The sequence below is a fragment of the Fringilla coelebs genome, assembly GCF_963513975.1.
Source record: "Fringilla coelebs genome assembly, chromosome: 2".
Classification (NCBI taxonomy): domain Eukaryota; kingdom Metazoa; phylum Chordata; class Aves; order Passeriformes; family Fringillidae; genus Fringilla; species Fringilla coelebs.
Genome location: NC_140029.1, coordinates 31,859,161 through 31,878,029, shown reverse-complemented (window position 1 = coordinate 31,878,029; position 18,869 = coordinate 31,859,161). Strand labels below are relative to the sequence as shown.

Sequence of the window (18,869 nt, the reverse complement as noted above, 5' to 3'; positions counted from 1 at the left end):
TAATGGCCAACAAACTAAACGTTGTTTAGTTTGTGCTAAATTTTGTGCTGCAGACACATGATTTGGCTAATAAAAAATACACATGATTTGCAAATTTTCTTAATACTTCAACACTTCCTTTTAGTCCCTCTCTTATTCTCAATTACATGTTTTCTTTTCTTACTTGAATTACTTAGTTATTGATGTCCCTGTAGTGCTGATAATATAGTTTCAGCATGCAGTGGGGTATAAACCTTTTAGTTTGAAATAATGAATTCTTTTCTTTGTGTAAGGAAAACACTTTGAGGAAAATATTTATTTTCTTTACTCTGTTTTCTTTTAATAGTTATTTAGGCTTTGATCATGCTGCCACACTCTTTCACATCCGTGACAGTGCTGCTGATTCTGTGGAAAGACTGATCTATCTAACAAACACATTCAGCTTTGCAGTCCTTATACATGATGTTGTGTTACCAGAAGAAGCAAAACCAATGTTTAAAGTAAGTCCCTTTTCAGTGAATGCTTTTACCTATTAGTAAATGCTTAAATGTGATTCACTTTGATCAGTTGTAACTTTGGTCTTCATTGTTCACTGCTCTAGGTCCAGAACTTCAGTAAACCAGTCTTAATTCCACCCAATGAATCAAGATATATTTTTACACTTCTTTTTATGCCTTCCACATCAACTGTTCACATAGATAATAATATCCTACTTATCACCAATGCTTCTAAATTTCACCTACCTGTCCGAGCATACACAGGATTTCTAGATGTAAGTATTTTCTTTTTCTGGTAACTTCTTTCTAATTAGAGCCAGACTTCATAGGACTCTTTAATTCTATATTCTGCTTTGGTGTCTGCTGAAAAATTCTTTTTTGTTCCCCTAAAGTCTTTAGTTTTACATAGGAAGTTTATTAATGTAGAATTTTGAGATTGTCATGGTAGTGTTGTATTAAAATTATTAATGTGATTTTTAATGAGCTTAGAGTTTGAGCACACTTTTTATTTTGCTCATGCTAAAATACTTTTATCAATTTTTCTAGTACTTTGTACTGTCTCCAAAAACGGAGGAGCGATTTATAGATTTTGGCATATTGAGTGCAACAGAAGCTACCAGCATTTTATTTGCAGTCATCAACAGCAATCCAATAGAGGTGAGGATATTTTTAGTTTATCTTTTAAAAAATTTACATCAGTGTTGTTACTGAAAACAGTACTTTTGTTCTTTTTAAGCTGGCTATAAAAAGTTGGCATATTATAGGGGATGGTTTGGCTGTAGAACTTCTAACAACTGAAAAGGGAAACAGAACAACAATAATTGCAAACCACCACGAACTACAAAATGCTACTGCATCTGATCAGTCTTCAGTAAGTAAATCTTTGAATCCATTCCTTTAAAGCTAGATACAGGAGGGGAGAAAAGAGACAAACCTCTGCAAGTTCTTTCAGTTTCATTTTGGCAGAGGAGAGATAAGTATTCTTAATTTTTGTCTGAACTTGAGTATGATAAAGCATGTAGGCTTCCTAAATTTATTTGAAGGAGCAGCATTATATTTACCCTTTCCAAACCTAGCCAATCTTGATACCCTCAGATGATGCTTGCTGTTTATCTGGGATGAGTGGAAATTTATCACCACCAGGGAATAGATAATTTTTGTGTTAGTCACTTACGTATATGAATTCATTGTTTATCACTGACAGTAGTTTTAAATGAATTTTGAGTCTGGTTTTTGTGAAATTTCTTTGTGTTTAATGGAATACATTGGTGACTTTTCTACCATTTACAGGTGATACTCGCATCAGGCTATTATGCTGTGTTCAGAGTAAATCTAGTAGCGAAGGAACTTGAAGGAATTCATGATGGAGCTGTACAAATCACGACAGATTATGAGGTATATTTATTGTATAATAAATGGGTGTTGCCCAAAAGATCTGTTTAGTCTAAGTGTTGTATTAGTGGACAGACTGTAGCACGAGTTGAGGTTGGAAGGGAACCTCCAGAGTTCCGGTTATCTTTGCAAGTTAACCCTGCATCATACAACAGGAATGTTGCTTATGCTGTTATTATGATTTTTGTTCAGCTTTCAGAAATATCCATTTAAATCTGACCTAATGCTTTGCAATTTGGGTTCTTCAGGGACATGACATCCTCAAAGCATCAATGCATGGATCTTGGGGCATGTCATGCTCTGACAATGGGCTTCTCCATACATTATCAGTTACTGAAACAAAGCTGTAATATCTGCCATTTTTGTCAAAATGCAATGTGAAAGCTGTTTTGGAGAGTCATAGAATCATTAAGGTTTAAAAAGACTGGACACCACCATGCCCACTAAACCATACTGCAGTTTGCTGGCAGTTGATGAAACAAAATCCTTGCACTGATTATTATGGGAGAGAACAACTGGTTGCCTCAACTTCATGTGCCTTGTTTTTGCAGGAGATAGAGTCTAATGAATAATGCAATCTGTGTTTAATATCTTTGTGTGATATATGGAAAAAAACCCCAAACGTGACTCTGTGCTTATGAGGTCAGGAAATTATATCACTGATTGTGTGGTTCTGATGAAGCAACAGAAAATGAGAAATTCCCAAATTCTGCTAGTTATTGGAGATGTCAAGCTTTGTTGTAGTATATCCACACATGTATGTGACCCTTCAGCTACAGATTCTGAAACATTTTATTTTCTTGCTTGTTACAAGTTATTTTACTTGTATTGGTACTTGAATCTCATTGCCATCCCTTTCAGCTACTTTTTCAATGTGTGTCTCAAGGTGTTATAATAACACCATGTTTTGAGCAGTTGGGTGTATCTTCTTCCCTCAGTTACTTTAAAGATGTTACTCTCCTGTTTTCCAACAAAGTGAGCCCCATTCAAGTGAGACCTATATAATATCCTATTGAGGAGCTTACATTTTCAGTATGCTTTTCTGTTCCATGTAGAAGAGAACTGAGGACAGCTGAGTTAAGGAGTGTTTCCTGACAGTATGCAGTAACTATTCAGAATATGATGATGGGTTGAAATCTTGATTCATGTCTCCATGTTTTAAATACCTATATAATCCTAGACTACATTAATTGTAGAACTTCAGGGTTTTGTTATTCTATGCAATTTAAAAGTGGAAGAGGCATTTAAAGGCTGGAAATATAAGGGGTTTTTTTCTAAATTTTTCTTTGGGTTTTTTTTTTTTTTTTTTTGGTCCAGATTTTAACTATACCAGTGAAGGCTGTGATTGCTGTAGGCTCATTGACCTGCTCTCCAAAACATGTTTTTCTTCCACCTTCATTTCCGGTAAGAGAGTTGGAGAGAATTAAATGTTTACTTGCTGTGTTTTTCCTTTATATGCTATTTTCAAGGGAGACCACTGTCCTGAATTCTATGTTAAATTGCTGGAGAGTTTGAGCTACTGAACTGTTATGATCAGTTTGTCATTATTTTGGGGGTTGTTTGGGATTTTTCCACTATGTGTTCCAAGCATGAGTTGTCCCTACATTTCCTCAACATCTGACTTGAGTGGGATCTTTGAATACACATGTAATGGGATAGATCTTATCAGAGGAGGATAGATCAGTCAGCAGGACTTCAGTGAATGTTTGCTGCAATTGCCACATATTCCATCTTCCTTCTGATCTCCTGTGTCACAAATTCTTCTGAAGTCTTTTGCTACTCTTGAGGTCAAACAGTCATGCCTACAGTTGCAAAGATCACTAGTTGTTTTTTATCTTTAAGATCTATTTTGGTTTTTTACTAGACACCCTCACCATTATATGGATGCTTATTACACTGAGTGCCACATCTAAAACTTCATTATGACCTGCTTCATAAGCTTTTCATAAGTTAAAACAGCTTAAAAATCCACTTCCCTTTCATTCGCTGGACATAAGGCAGTTTCTTCATTCTCTATCTGAATCTACTAGAATTATTAGAAATCATTATTATGATGATTATGAACAATTCATGTGAAGAATTTCCCTTTCTGAGTGCCACATAAAAATATTTTGTTCTATGTTGGACCATAAAGAAGTAATTTTTTTATAATTTCCTTTGAGTTTGTTTGAGCTGAAATGTTTAAAGAACTTCTCAGTATTTCATAGTAATATGCCCACAGTCTTGTCAGCTTGATTTTTGGGGGGGCCTCTGTTTTGTTTGTTTGTGATTTTTTGCTTTGGTTTTGCAATTTTTTTTGGGGGGTGTGGGGGTTTTGTTTGTTCATTTTGTTTATTTCCTTTTGCTTTATTTTGTTTGGGCAAATACTACTTATAGCACTTGTGTTTCTCAGGCATAGATTCCTTGCTATAATCATTCTTTCTCTTCTCTAGATTATTGGGATTTTTATTGTCTTCATGCTTTCTCTAAGAATGTTTTCAGACAATTATTCTTTCAGGGGATCTTTGGCCTCCTGCATTTTGTTTGGGAGTACAGCTTCAGATATAATTATCACCTTTGACAAAATTATGGAGTATACTGTGTTCAAGCCCCAAGCTTTTCAGAGCAGTCAGCTTCACTTTCTACTTCCATTAGTTGATCACTCAGCTCTTTTTATATTTGAAACAATAAAATTTTTACTTTTACTTTTCTTGGAATAATTTCAAACTAAGCTTATGCTCACTGAATGCATGCTAACTCTAACATTTAGTTCTTCTGTAATGCCTCTATTACTTAGGAAAATAAGCCTAAAATAGCATCAGTTCTTTTTGTTTCAGTGTTTGGTGGAGAAACTTGACAGCTACACCATCCAGGAATAACTAGGTGCTACTATTTTAGTAACACATGCTTTTCAGTTCATAGTTAGGATGTAATTCTCCTGCAGCTGCCTGGTTCCCAGAGCTGTCTGTCTGTTTATAGTTTTAGAGTATTTGTACCTAAGTGTGATTTCTGGCATTCTGTTGAAGGTTGTCAGCAATACACTGACAGTGTGTACAGGCCTTGTAAAGGTCAGCATCTTGATTTAAACAAATCTTAGCTCTGTTGACTTCTGCTTCATAGTGTCATCTTTGCCTCACAGTGCTGCCTCTCAACTCTCCCCTGATCAAAGCTCATCTTTGAGGACCTCTATGCTAAATGGCATTGTTCTGTTTTTCTTATTACTGCTGAACAATTTTTTCCCCTTGTCTGTTGTTTTATGTCTAAATGCTGTGTAAAGGTCTTAGTAAAATACTATTTATTTGTCCTAGACACTTAAACAAACCTTGTACTTTGTCCCATTGATGACAGTTTGTTATTCATAGGAATCCACAGATGAAGCTTAGACATACCTCCTAATTCAGTTTAACAGGACTGTACTGATAAGGATTTATTCTTGTAGTTTCTTTCCCTCTGCCATTACTACTGTTGAGACTGTTGCAATATGTGACTGTTTCCTGAGGCCACAGGCAAATTTTGAACCTGCAAAAGACCTCTCCCATGTCTCCCTGTAAACTTAGATTTATTTTTTTAAAAGTTTGAAGTATTGATTTAAGGGGAACAAGAAGAACATGTTCATTAAAAGATAGCCTTGGGTATTTTTATTTGTTTGAACTGATTTTTTTTTTAACATAAATGCGAAGTCTCCCCACCAGTCCTGAGCTGCAATTGTATCTGCTTTCGTTTCTGTTGTTTGTTTCCTCTATACCTACCAGGGTTGAGTGTTGAGGTAAGATGTAAAACATGACTACAGAATCATTGATTTACAACTGAGGCAGGGTAGAGCTTGAGCTTTGTAAGGATCATGGCAATTAAACTACATTTTCTATGCTTAAAAGGTGAAATAATGTTTGACTCAGAAAAGCAGGCAGGCTGTAAAGGTGTGGGGAAAAAACTTCCTGTTTTCTTCTTAAATGTAGTTTTGGTGTGTTGTGTCTTAATTGCATTTGGGAGCAGGAAGGAGGGTTTTAAAAGGCCTCTGTCACCTGTAGTTTTTGTAATTGTAGCTTCCCTTTACTCTTTCTTTCAGATTATTTCTAATTCTTAGTGACTAATTACTATTTCTAGTTGCTAGCAGTGATCTTTTACAAAAAGACTGTTTCCCTTTAGTAATAGGAGGCTCAGCAAACTGAAGTTTTCTCTTGCCTTTCCTCTTCGGATATTTTTTTATCATGATTTCATTAAAGAGAGCTGTTGTCCAAGCCCTTCCAAGATACTTCAGGTGTTCTTAATTTTCAAAGAAGGGCAAACTGTGTTTGGAAGCAGATGGAGTAAAAAATACAACTTCACAGAAACTTACTCTCTTGAAGTGTTTTAAATGGCATTTCTTTAAGGTAGTGTAGTTAAAATTGCAATTTAACATTTCAGCAGTGCTGTGGTCTTTGCCAGTCTGCATAAGTAGATACATATGCTAGGGAAAAATGCATATCCTACAGACTTTTTTCCTTTTATTTTCCTTAGGGGAAAGTAGTTCACCAGAGCTTGAACATTATGAACTCCTTTTCTCAGAAAGTGAAAATACAACACATAAGGTCCCTGTCAGAAGATGTAAGGTTTTATTATAAGAGGCTAAGAAGTAATAAAGAAGATTTAGAACCAGGAAAAAAATCAAAGGTTTGTTTATGTCTTATTTCTAAACATTTATAAGTTCTCTTTTCTACATAGCATATGTTAAGTTTCTGTGTTCAACAGAAATCTTCCTTCTTTTTTCTTTGGTTGTTAGATTTACTGTGCAGTTTAATTGATCAGCTCTTACATGTTTTGCAGATTGCAAATATTTATTTTGATCCTGGTTTACAGTGTGGAGATCATTGTTATGTAGGATTGCCTTTTCTATCTAAATGTAAGTAAATTTCAACTTTATAATGAACATAATTTTTAAAAAGTTTTCTCCTTAAGTAATGATTTTACTTGAAGATTTATAAAAACACATCATTTCCTACAGCGGAATCTAAAGTTCAGCACAGTATAGCAATGCAAGAAGATGCATGGGATTCTGACTGGGATTTGCATGAGAATTTATTCAAAGAATGGACAGAAATAAAGGAGAACTCAAGCCATAGGTAAGCATTTTATTCCTGTTGTTTGCTCGGGCCTTAAGTCAGTAATAATTCCGTTATATGTGTGCTCTTATAGAATACAAAGCTTCTTAATATTTCTGTGCTCTTTGAGAGGGGGCCAAGAGGGAATTGCTTGGCTTTCTCTGCAAAACCTTTAAAGTGAGCATTTTAAAAGTTAAAAAACAGTAATAATTTTCCCCAAATTAAAGAAAACATTGAAAGTTAGTATTCACTGAGTTCCTGGAGTTCTTGACGAGATTGTAACAGCAAGGCAGTCTCTACTCTGCAAAAATTTCCAAAACCAGATTATACTGGTTGGTTGGTATCCCTGCTTAAACTGTTTTAAAACAGTATCCTCAATATTCCTTTTAAGATTTCATAGGTTTTCTGTTATTACCATACCAGGATTTTTGCATTTCAGTGAATTACAAAATTTTCTGCTATTTTACCTTGAGAAAGATTAATGGTTGTTACTTAATATTTAGAAAAGTTAAACTCTGTAGACTGCTATATACCTTTTAACTATCTGCCTTCTCATACATAAAGTTGATTTAATCTCCAAGGGACATGAGTTAACATAAACAGCAAGAGTGTGTGTGTCTTTTGTGTTGATAGCATCCAGATTACCCTTTCAAAAACGGCATGTGAAGAAACAAAATGTCTGTATGCAACTAAACGGAATAACAAAATCATTCCCCCCTTGTCAGTTCTGTGTTATAATGGTGATATATTGTTAACTCCTGAGAAAATCTGATCTAAACAGAATCCTCTATTTAGCCACACCAGTAACTTTCAAGAATGTTCTATCCCCTACAGTAAGAGAACAGTAAAGAATGCTAAAGATTAGTTCTGAATAAGGTGTAGTTCTAACTTGAATATACAATGCTTTAATACTATTTATTATAATATATTTTAAAGTATTTAATACTTTTAAAGAGAGCTAAAGTTATCCAGCTGTCCAAAGGATCATTCAGGGAAAGGAGAGAGAACTTCTGAAAAGGGAGGTATTGTGACTTGGACGTTTGGAATTTCTCCAAAATATTTCTCTGGGTTTGAAGCCTAGTATCTTGTCTCTTTTCCTGACTGGAGAGCTCAGTGCTTTTGGTTTAGTTTCAGTTCATGCTGGAGAGCTTGTAGGAGAAAGGGACCCAAGTCTGTTGTGGAGGTTGTTTAATAGCAAAGAACTTCATTCACCGATGGAAATAGCAGCTAGCACCGAGCATGACTTGTTCAGATTTGCTTTAGGTTTATTTGACAGAGGTGCAGGCACACAGTCTGTGCATCCATTGCATTTAGAGTGGATGTACTGATTTACTGTACCTATGCAGGCAAAATACATTTTCTGGATTGTGGATGCTATATTGAAGTCTTTCCTTTCCTGTTTGTACCTTTGCAAATGATCAAATAGATTTTGGGTTCTTTTTCTTACTGATTTGAATCTCAGTGATAGTGTCAAATTTGTTCCTGCAAAACGTAAAAGTGAGTTTTGTAACTTTCTCCAGACTGAATGCTGTATTTGAAGTGGACACAGATCTTCAGAAGAATGTTAGGTTGAAAATTACAGCAGAAATGTCGTGGCCTTCCATCCTTAGTTCACCACGCCATCTAAACTTCCCTCTTACCAACACAAACAGCTCATCAGTAAGTTTTTTTTAGTGATAGTATCATTTAAACAGATATTTCTAATTCTACATTAATGGTAATGTAAACTCATTAAAAAATTCTTTCTGAATAGGAAGAAGAAATTTTTCTAGAAAATCCAGCTGATGCTCCTGTGTATGTTCAGTTTGTTCCAGTTGCTCTGTATTCTAACCCATCCACTTTTGTTGATAAGCTGTTGGAACGGTAAGTGTTGTTGTGCAGTCCTTGGGCTGTACTCACTGGGCAGAGAAAATGCATTTTACAAGGAATGAATGCATGATATGGCAGTTGTGTTGGTAGCTCATATTGGCCACCTCTAGAATTTGAATCATTAGGCCAGTTGAGAACTGAATCTATTGCCATTGAACACACATCTGTATTTTTTACTGGGCTAAAATGTATTTATATTTCTTCCTGAACTTGATGTACAACAGGGGGGAAATAAGAAACTAAAATCAAGTGGTGCTTTCAGATGCATATTGGGCTACCATAGGTACTTGATTTGTGCTAAAATCCATAAATGCAAGTATGTCATTAACTTCCTGGATCTGTGAGAAAGAAAAAAAATTGCAATTTCATTTCAGGTTTAATTTGACTAAACCAGCTAATTTCAATCAGAGGACTCTAGAGTTCCAGGTCTTCAGAAATTGTGTAAGTATTTCAATACATTCTTGGCCATTTTAAATTCAGGTATTTTAATGTTTTAGTAAGAGTTCAGTCATACATGTCTTCAAGTTTAGTTATTAGTGTGGAAAATGTAATATAAATACAGTTTCTGTTGGATATCAGGAAAGTGGGAAAAGACATTTTTTCAAATGTAACTAATAAAGGGACACTTTTTCTATATGCTTCCATTATATTACAACTGTGGAAGTTACAGGAAAACTGCATTTTCTCATTCTCTCACTGGCAGGATTATTTTTCTTCAGCATAGTGGTTACTAGTTCTAAAATGAGCAAAAAATTGATTATTCCATTGCTTTGGTTGATTCTTTTAAGTGATTTGAGTATTGTGGTCTACTTTTAAGTGTGTGCATTTTCATACAGAGCATGTCATCCACATCCTAAGCACTACCTTTTTTATCTGATTTTTCCCCTCCATTTGCAGTTTGTTTTAGATTACCATTTGATGCTTATTCAGTGTCTCAAGACAAATGGCAAACTTTGCAAAATCCACTTCTTTGAGTAGTTCTTCTATTTTGTTTGCTTAACGATGGAAAATTCTGAGGAGAAAAAAATATTCCATAATGGTTTGATACTAATTTAGTGTTCAAAATATATATTTAAGAACTTCTGATCTGTTTCTTCCACTAGAGCTTTATGAATCTACATGGGTGAAGTTTAGCTCAGTTCTCTTTTGTTGTGTTGTTCTGCTTCTCCATTAACGCAAGCAGTTACTAATAAGTAGGGAAATTCCTGTGCTATCAGAGTTTCTGGTTAAAAAAAACAGACTATGTCATTGAGTAGTGTCCTTTTTTAGAACAAGACCAATTTTCTAGCTAAAATAATGCCCTTTCTATCAAATACAGGTAAAAATGTCTTATTTTTTAAAGCCTTGCTTTGTTTTTCCCACCCTCTTAAGGTCCAACCACTACAGACCACTGTGGGACTTACAAAGGGCCTGGCTCGTCATTCCATTTTAAGTCTAATATTAAAACCTGGTGAGAGAAAGTCTGTCAAAGTAAAGTTCACTCCAGCTCTTAATAAAACTGTTTCATCATTGATTGTTATCAGGTAAGAGGTATTGCTGAAATAAGTGTGAGTTTTTCTGTTTTTCTCTTTATATATAATATCATACTTATGATCAGCTGTCAAGAAAGTATTGCTTTTACAAGAATAATTGTAGAATCCTATGTGTCTGTAAGAGATTTAATGTAGTTGTGGCATGTCTTAAAATACATATATGAATATGTATTCATTTATATTCAGTGATATAAATATATAAGCCACTGTTATACTTGCCACAGAATCACAGAAGGGCTTGTTTTGGGAGAGACCTTTAAAAGTCATTAATCCAACCCCCCCTGCAATACCAGGGACATCTTCAGGTTTCTCAAAGGTCTCTCAAAGGTCTGTTTGATCCTGAATGTTTCCAGGGATGGGGCATCTACAACCTCTCTGGGCAATCTGTTCCGTTGTTTCAGTACCCTCATTGTAAAATATTTTTCTCCCTATATCTAATCTGAATCTATCCCGTTTTAGTTTTAAAACCATCACTCCTTTTCCTGTCACTATAGGGCCTATTAAAAAATCTGTCCCCATCTTTCTCACAGGCTCCCTTTAAGAAGTGGAGCTCCTGTATGGTCACCAGGAAACTTTCTCTTCTCCAGGCTGAATAATCCCAATTCTCTCAGCCTCTCCTCATAGCAGAGGTGCTCCATGCCTTTGGTCGTCTTGGTGCCTCTTGTCTGGACTTGTTCCAACAGGTCCATGTGCTTGCTGTGCTGGGACCCCAGAGCTGGACACAGCACTCCTGGCAGGGTCTCACCAGAGCAGAGTAGAGGGGCAGAATCCCTCCCTCACCCTGCTGCCCATGCTGCTTTGTATGCAGCCCAGGGTGTGATTGGCTTTCTGGGCTGTGAGTGTGCATTGCTGGGTCATGTCTAGCCTCTCACCCACCAACACATGAAGACTTGATTTTTGAAATACATTCTACACTGTCTTGAAAGAAGGGTCTCTGGTTAGAGATGCCCTTTGCAAGATAAAGCTACAGTGCAAGTTCAGTCTTTCCAATAAAGAGTATTGAGTTCACTTTTGTGTCAGGTGTGATACCTTAGTAAGAGATACAGATTTTAACTAGTATTTCACTGGAGTTTGTATTTATATGTTATGTTGTGATTTCTTAGGGTTTTGTCTTGCAAACACTACCTTTGAGACCCCTGCTGTTTACTTCCATAATGTGGGGAGTTAGCTGTGGAGCAGCTATTTGAACAGGATATTTGTTCTCCAGATTTGGGATATAGACTCATATTCTATGGAGAAGCTTTTATGAATGTTTCACCTCACCCATTTTTTTTCCCACAGAAATAATTTGACTGTAGTAGATGCCATAATGGTACAAGGACAAGGAACAACTGAGAGCTTGAAGGTTGCAGGCAAACCTCCTGGTCCAGGAAGTTCTTTACGCTTTAAAATCACAGAAGCATTATTAAAAGACTGTTCAGAAAGTGAGTACTTCTTGAGCTAATATGCTGAACAGAAGTCGTATTCAATGTGTAAAACTTGACATGTGTGGAAATATTTTCCCCCTCTTATAGTGACCCAGAAATTCAACTCCTTTAAATACATTAAAATTGCTACTTTATTTAGGCAGAATACAAAATATATTATGGTTTTTGTTTTAATGTGAGAACTAGGAAATAAAACAGAAGCTCTTTGTCCACTTAAATTCAAGACAGAGGAGGTAAAGATTTTTGCATATTTACTAGCAAAATCTCTAGTTCCTACATTTAATACAAATTGGATCATGGGTGTAACTTCCTGTGTACTTCTTTTCTTCATGCCTTCATAATCTTTAAGCACATAACCATTGGGGAAAAAAGGTTGGGCATGTTCCTTGATGAAAATTAAGGAACTCGGATTCTACTCAGAGATCCGAGCGAGTTTTTCTGCTCTGTAGCCTCAGGCTTGCTTCTGAGAGGAGAGCTAAAAGTACCTATATTACCTAAGAAACTGGTAAAAGAGTTTTAGTTCTATCTGATATTAAAATCTGCTTTGCTACTTCGCAGTTTTCCAGACATTTCTAAGTGCCATGTTAATTATTATCTGAGATTATTCTGCTTTTTGTGAGGGGTGAGTAAGAAAACTTGAAGTAAAGCTTAGTCATTGCCTTTTACCTGTTGTGGTTAGGGATTTTTTTTTTGCTAATAAGATATATGTAGTTAAGCCATGTATTTTTTTTAAGACAAACCAAAAAAGAAACAAAAAAACCTGTTTTAATTCTTCTCTTGCTGGGATTGTTCACAGAATACCACAACATTAGGCAGTACATCAAAGAGCTTTGCAACTTAGGTGATTTCTTTGTGGGGCAGCAGTGTTGTCAGAGGCTAGGGGGCTTGTGTTTGTTCTGTGATGAGTTAGAGGGCTCTGGAATTGTACAAGTGCCCTACCTTGACAGTGATGGGAATCTGGCTGCAGAGATATGTTCCTACAAGTTAATTTCCATGGACCTTGCTAGGCTCCCTTCTGCTGTAATACCGACAGAACTCTCTTCTGCTGTAAAATATGAATATACTGAAGGATATCTGCTTAGCATAACACTAACCACTGCTGTTTGTTTCTAGAAATGAAATATAAAGAACCGAATTTCACACTCAGAAGAACGTTTAAAGTGGAAAATACAGGGCAGCTGCAGATTAATGTGAAAACTATGGAAATCAGTGGCTACACATGTGAAGGATATGGATTTAAAGTAGTTAACTGTCAGGAATTTGCACTAAGTGCCAATGCCTCTAAAGACATTGTCATATTGTAAGTGGTTTTTCTTACATCTAAATGGAGCGTTACATTTGGAATTTTAATTTTGTTTCAGAGGAAAACTCTCTTGGTTAAATTCTGAGGGCTTTTTTCTGACTTCTTGAGTGTATAGGGGTTTTGTACAGTGTTATGCAACTATGATATTTTTCTCTCTTCTTGCAAACACTATTTTATTTTTAATTTTACCATGTTTTTGTGACTGACATAGTATTACTTCTATTACTGTCCAGTAAGTATAACTTGCTGTGTTGGAATAATGTTACTATTTGAGATTATATAAATTTCCCTCATTTAACTTGTGAATGCACATGGGACCTAGACCTACATATGGATTTGGTGCATTGCAGTATGTAGAAGAGAGCTTTCAGTCGAAGGATTTTTATTGTAATGCACGGTATTTTAGTCTTGAATATTTCTTCTGTTGCCTTAATGACAATGATTGTGTAGTTCTATAATTTTTTATTGTAAAAAGTCTCTGCACCAAACACTGATCTTTTAACAGTGCTTTGTTGTAAAGTTAACTATTCAGAAAATGGTATCTAAAAAGTTCATAAGTTTCTTCTGGTCTGCAAGTGGATGTATGAAATATTGTGCAGTGAAATAGTATTTCAGTAGTATTTCTGCACAATCTTAGTTTGTGATGAGGCTGTGATATAGTGGTGATGTTTTTGAAAAGTCAGGTCTGTGACTCAAAGGTGAAGTGTTTAAAAAATTTATAGCTCACACAGTAGCTGGTACCGTTACTTACTAGACCTGCTGTTACATTTTTACTGCATTCATAGCTTTTATTAACAGGTGTTATAAAACCTTATTGTCAGGTATTATAACTTCATATGGTACCTCAGGAGTAATCTAGAATCAGATGTGTTAAGCATAGGTGTTAATGAACATATTCAAACCCATCTTGAAGTATTTGAAAGATAGACAAGTATTCCTAGGCTGTCTGGTAATCAATGGAGTTGAATTACAAGTTTTTTAATTTATAATTTATGAGTTATAAAAATTCCCTCAAACTTTTGTGCTGTTCCTATGAAAAGTTCTGATGTGCTTTATGTTGTTTCCAGGTTTACACCAGATTTCACTGCTTCCAGAGTTATACGTGAATTAAAATTCATCACTGCGGGAGGCTCTGAATTTGTATTTATCTTGAATGCATCGCTTCCATATCACATGTTGGCAGCATGTGCTGAAGCACTGCCCAGGCCCAACTGGGAACTGGCACTGTACATAATCATCTCAGGAATAATGAGGTTGTGTGTGTGTTTGTTCTTACTGCTCTATGGGCACGAGCTGCCACTGCTCAAATATGGGTTACACAGAGGCACGTGGGTATTCAGCACATGCTGTAATTATTGTACACTAAAAAGAGGGTAAAAGGAGATCAAATTGATAAACACTCCTATAGATTGAGTGAGAGCTGTTTAAGGCAAAGGAGTACTGACTTTCTGTCAAACCAAGGACGAAATAATACACTTCTTGCTTGAACCTATTTCCTTAGGTGAGATATATATTCCTCTTAGCCCTGATAATCTGTAGGGGTTCTGATAAATAAGCCAAACTTGGGACGTATTGGGTATTAAAGCACTGATAGCAGTGAATTCCTGTAGAAATGTAAGCATCCTTCTGCAGTATTGTGCTTTAGAGAGATAAGGCAGTGACTGCAATGAGCTTAGCAGATGCCTAGGATGAATTTAACTTTGCTGCTGCTTGTAATGTGACAGACAACTGGTGATACTAATAATGGGATTTCTGAGAACCTGAAGGACATTGTTTGTCACACTGTACACTCACAGGTTTCATAGTAGGATATTAATGCACTTTTTTCCTCAGCAAACAGACATGTGCTAATTGTACCTTATTGAATTATGAGCTGAAAATGCCACCATTTTCATAGTCTAACCTGTACCTATCTTTATTTGAAATCAAGAGTTATAAACCCTGTGTCCCTGCTCACCTCTTGGATGTGAGACACTTTACCCCACTGCTTTTGTGCAGAGAAAACCCTAGCATAGAAACTTATCAGTAGGAGTTTTTACTTATCAGAAGCAACAAATGCTGTTTTCTTAGTGTTAAGCTTATATCTTAGTGTGAAATGTATTGGTGCTGTAAATACCTCTGAAGAAAACTGGTCTTTCTGTGTGCTGCAAATCCAAAGCATTATCACATACATGTCCTATTCTTTTTTCTTCCCCTACAGTAAGTTACTGGCTCTTCTATTTTGCAAATTTTCACTTAGGCTGTCTTTCGTTGTAGGGATTAACAAAAGAAATAGAGAAGATAAAGTTACAGCCCACTTCATTGTCTTTTTTGACTCTTCAGCACTTTCCTAAGTAATGCAGTGTTTAGTGAGGAAACCGCGTTTTCCAAAGTAAGAGGAAAATTTATGTTACTGAGGAAATTTTGTGTCGTCACTAACACTGCATTACTTAAAAGTGCTGAGTGAGTACTTATGTGGTTTTCTTCTATATATGTGCTAGAAGTGCATAGACTGAGTTTGGTTTTAATTCCTTGACAGAGTAATGTTTGTCAGCTCATAAGTGTAGTTTGCTTGGATAATTTTATATGTGCTGTATTTGTTAGTTAGACTTTACAAAGAATAGAGAATACTAATCCCTTCCCTTACTATGTCTTTTTTCTAAAAATACAAAAATGCTTCTTAGCAGCAAACTAGAGAGGAGTTCTGATATATTTTATAATATTCCAAGATTCCTGTGCATAACCTGCCTTTAACTTTTAGGATGCCATGTGTTTGCTAGTTGCCGCTAAAATAACTCATCCATGTCACTGCAAAGCTGTCCTTAATTTCTAGGACTGAACACTAGGAGTTTGTATGGTCCATGTTTTTTAATTTGATAAGGTGGTGTTTATTATTGCCTGCCCTAAATCACTGTTGCTTTGAATAGTTACATGATGTGGCTCCAGGTTTTGAAGGCCAACTTTTTTTTCTTTTGGATTAATACACTTGGCAACTGCGTGTCAGGCTTGCATCTAGCTCCCATTCTCAGTGCTGCTGTTTTTCTTATCATGTCAGTCTTGTGTATGTTATGTTTCTGTCAGACCAAATTTTGGTTTGGATGTAATTTTTAGTATTTTCAGTACAGGATACAAACCTTTTGTCCTGTGTGATTAGAGTCATTAGTTTTTAAATGCTCAAAACTAAGAAACAAATTCTTAGATGGCTACCTTTCTTCTCTGCAGTGTACTCTTTCTCTTGGTAATTGGAACAGCCTATCTAGAAGCTCAAGGAATTTGGGAGCCATTTAGAAGACGCTTGTCCTTTGAGGCCTCAAATCCTCCCTTTGATATGGGAAGGCCACTTGATCTCAGGAGAATAGTTGGAATTTCATCTGATGGAAAGTAAGTAAATGTTTGGGCTTCTTGTGGTACTTTTGCCATTTATTTCTTTGCTTCTTTAGTTACCAGGTCAGTTAGTAATACTGCTCTGTAGAGCAGGTAAATTAATAAAGATATCTCCACAGTTGCTTGTAAAAAGATGGCTTGGATGAAAAGATGAACTTTGTGATTGTGAAGAATATTCTTCTTTTGGGGGAAAAAAAGGGAAGGAAAAAAAAAGAAATCAACCAGAAACCAAACCCTGCCAAGTTTCTTGTTAATATTCTCAAAAATGAAATGTATAGACTGCAAAGAAATTACAGGCCAGAAGTTCCTACCTTAGGTGTCTTAAGTTAAGAAAGATCATCTCCTTTCAGTGTTCCCTCCATCATATATATCAACATTCATTTTACTGTGTTTTTGTCCTGTGTACAACAGGCGAGTGAACAGAAAATGGTAAGGGCTACTGACTTGCCAAACCAGTTTTAGGCATTTTTGCTGGCTGTATGCCAAGAATAGAATAGTCCAAGGCTTCTTTTGGATATAGTGATTCTCTTTTCATGGTGAAGAATGGAAACACTGCAAAGTATGTTTAAACATGTGTTACTCTTCCAGCTTGAATACACTTGGATCGGATTCTAATCACAGTTCGTCCAGAGGAATTTATGGAGCAGGCAGTTCGTCTTCGCGATCCGGTGCAGGGAATCATAAGCAATGCAATGCAACAGCACACCTTCACAGCAATAGAAATGCACCTGATGTTGAAAACATCAAATCCAAAACCAATTCAAGTATACCTAACAGGACTTCAGCACAAGCAGCTTCCATGCAGTCAGTAAACAGAACAGGCCCCTTTACCTTGGATTCTGGTGCCACAGCTCAGACTCATGCCGCAGGCAAAAGAGCCAAGGGGACGAGGCAGAACCAGCAGCTGATGCAGCAACAGGCACCAGCTTTGGCAGAGCAGCCCCTCCAGCAGCCCCCAGCATCTGGGCCCCAGCAGCAAGAGCAGCAGACTGAAAGTGCTTTGCCACAGCTCCCACTTCTCAGCCCGCCTCACGGCGAATGTGCCAGCAGCAGAAGGCACAGCTCGGAGGATTCAGATCTCACTGGGCTCATAGAAACTATGGAAAAAGACTTTGACCACCCAGAATCCCCTTCCCCTGATGTGTTTACAGAACAGCCCCCATCTCCTCTAGCAAAAAACAAAGGTAATACAATTCTGTTTTAATGGGATGACTCCCTGTGTAAACTACAGGACAAGATTTAATCAACTATAAATGTTTTTGTAGGTTGGGAAGGGAGTGCTTCTCTGTGGTTCCCTGCCTGTGCTGTGTCCCTGTGTCTTGAGCACTTCTTTTACCTTATGGCAGTGAAGTTTGCTGTGCAGTGCTAGCTTCTCATTCTTCCTGCAAAAATGGTGGCATGTTTGGATGAAAGCAGTTGTGAATATCTAGACACTTGATTCTCCAAAAAAGAAAAATGCTTTTTGGTGTTACTCTTTTGCCTTTGGGTTGGCATCTGTCCCTCGCACCTCCATCATTTGAGCTTGAAGCTCAGGGTTGAGGAGGGAGAAAAGAAGCTGTCCTAGTGTATTGTGAAAAGTGAGGCAGGGAGAAAGGGAGGAGGTGAAGAGAGGGACAGATGGGTAAAGAGCCCCTGTGGTATTGTTGGGGAATGGAATTCTTCATGCCCAGACTTGCAGTTGCAGAAAATCCTTAATGTCAGGTGGTCAACAGATTAATATAAGGCACCTGTGTCTATACATTACATTCATTTTTGGATGAGGCTAGAATTGAGTTGGACTTGTTTATCCATCTTTCCAGTTGTGTAGTGCTCAAAATAATGAATTGAATTTCATACATTAGATATGTTTAGACTTTTGAAATTATATCAGTTATTGCCTTCTTATGAACACTTCTTGAAATAGGATTTCTGATTATGATTTTTGCATTAGCAATTTCAATTACATGCCAGAGTTATATGATTATTTAGTGTTAATATGTTTATTTCTAAACAATTTTTCATTTTTTGCTACCAACACTTGTAAAATGGCTCTGTGTTGCTTATTAGAGGTAAGGTTAAGAAAATTAATCATGGGGAGGCATATAAACGCTGCAACATCTGTAAGATTGTGCCTCACCAAAGGCAAAGGCTTCACTCTCTTAGGTGGTAATGAGTAGAAAGTTCTTAATTAGTTCAGAGTGGATGTTAGGATGTGTTTGGACTTTGAAAGTAGAGACTCTGAAGTGGTGAGAGGTTTTGGTGTCACACTGAAATATACTACTCTGTTTCTAGGCTGTTATGTTTTTAGTTTTAAGTGATAGGTGGTTGGGAGAATTAAGAGAACTGCCATCAGTGTGTCAGATATTCATTCCATAAAGGCTAAATAGGACTCCAGAAAGTGATGTGATGTCAGGGAGGTTTCATGGAGGGTGTCCATAATGGCAAACAGTGCAATGTTGAAGCTCTGGAAA

General features: G+C 36.5%; 1 protein-coding gene across 2 annotated transcripts in view; it reads left to right on the top strand.

Annotated features, from left to right (window-relative positions):
* Positions 1–18,869, top strand: part of TMEM131 (transmembrane protein 131) — a 93,502-nt gene that overhangs the window by 61,337 nt on the left and 13,296 nt on the right. For both annotated transcript variants that reach the window (XM_084223631.1, XM_084223632.1), the window contains exons 14-31: positions 326–479; positions 581–751; positions 1,023–1,133; positions 1,213–1,347; positions 1,767–1,871; positions 3,186–3,272; positions 6,345–6,497; positions 6,651–6,726; positions 6,829–6,946; positions 8,446–8,584; positions 8,679–8,788; positions 9,169–9,235; positions 10,166–10,317; positions 11,608–11,750; positions 12,867–13,053; positions 14,124–14,309; positions 16,258–16,416; positions 17,008–17,603. In XM_084223631.1, coding sequence (XP_084079757.1) covers positions 326–479; positions 581–751; positions 1,023–1,133; positions 1,213–1,347; positions 1,767–1,871; positions 3,186–3,272; positions 6,345–6,497; positions 6,651–6,726; positions 6,829–6,946; positions 8,446–8,584; positions 8,679–8,788; positions 9,169–9,235; positions 10,166–10,317; positions 11,608–11,750; positions 12,867–13,053; positions 14,124–14,309; positions 16,258–16,416; positions 17,008–17,603 — 2,849 coding nt within the window. The remainder of the gene's footprint in view (positions 1–325; positions 480–580; positions 752–1,022; positions 1,134–1,212; positions 1,348–1,766; positions 1,872–3,185; positions 3,273–6,344; positions 6,498–6,650; positions 6,727–6,828; positions 6,947–8,445; positions 8,585–8,678; positions 8,789–9,168; positions 9,236–10,165; positions 10,318–11,607; positions 11,751–12,866; positions 13,054–14,123; positions 14,310–16,257; positions 16,417–17,007; positions 17,604–18,869) is intronic.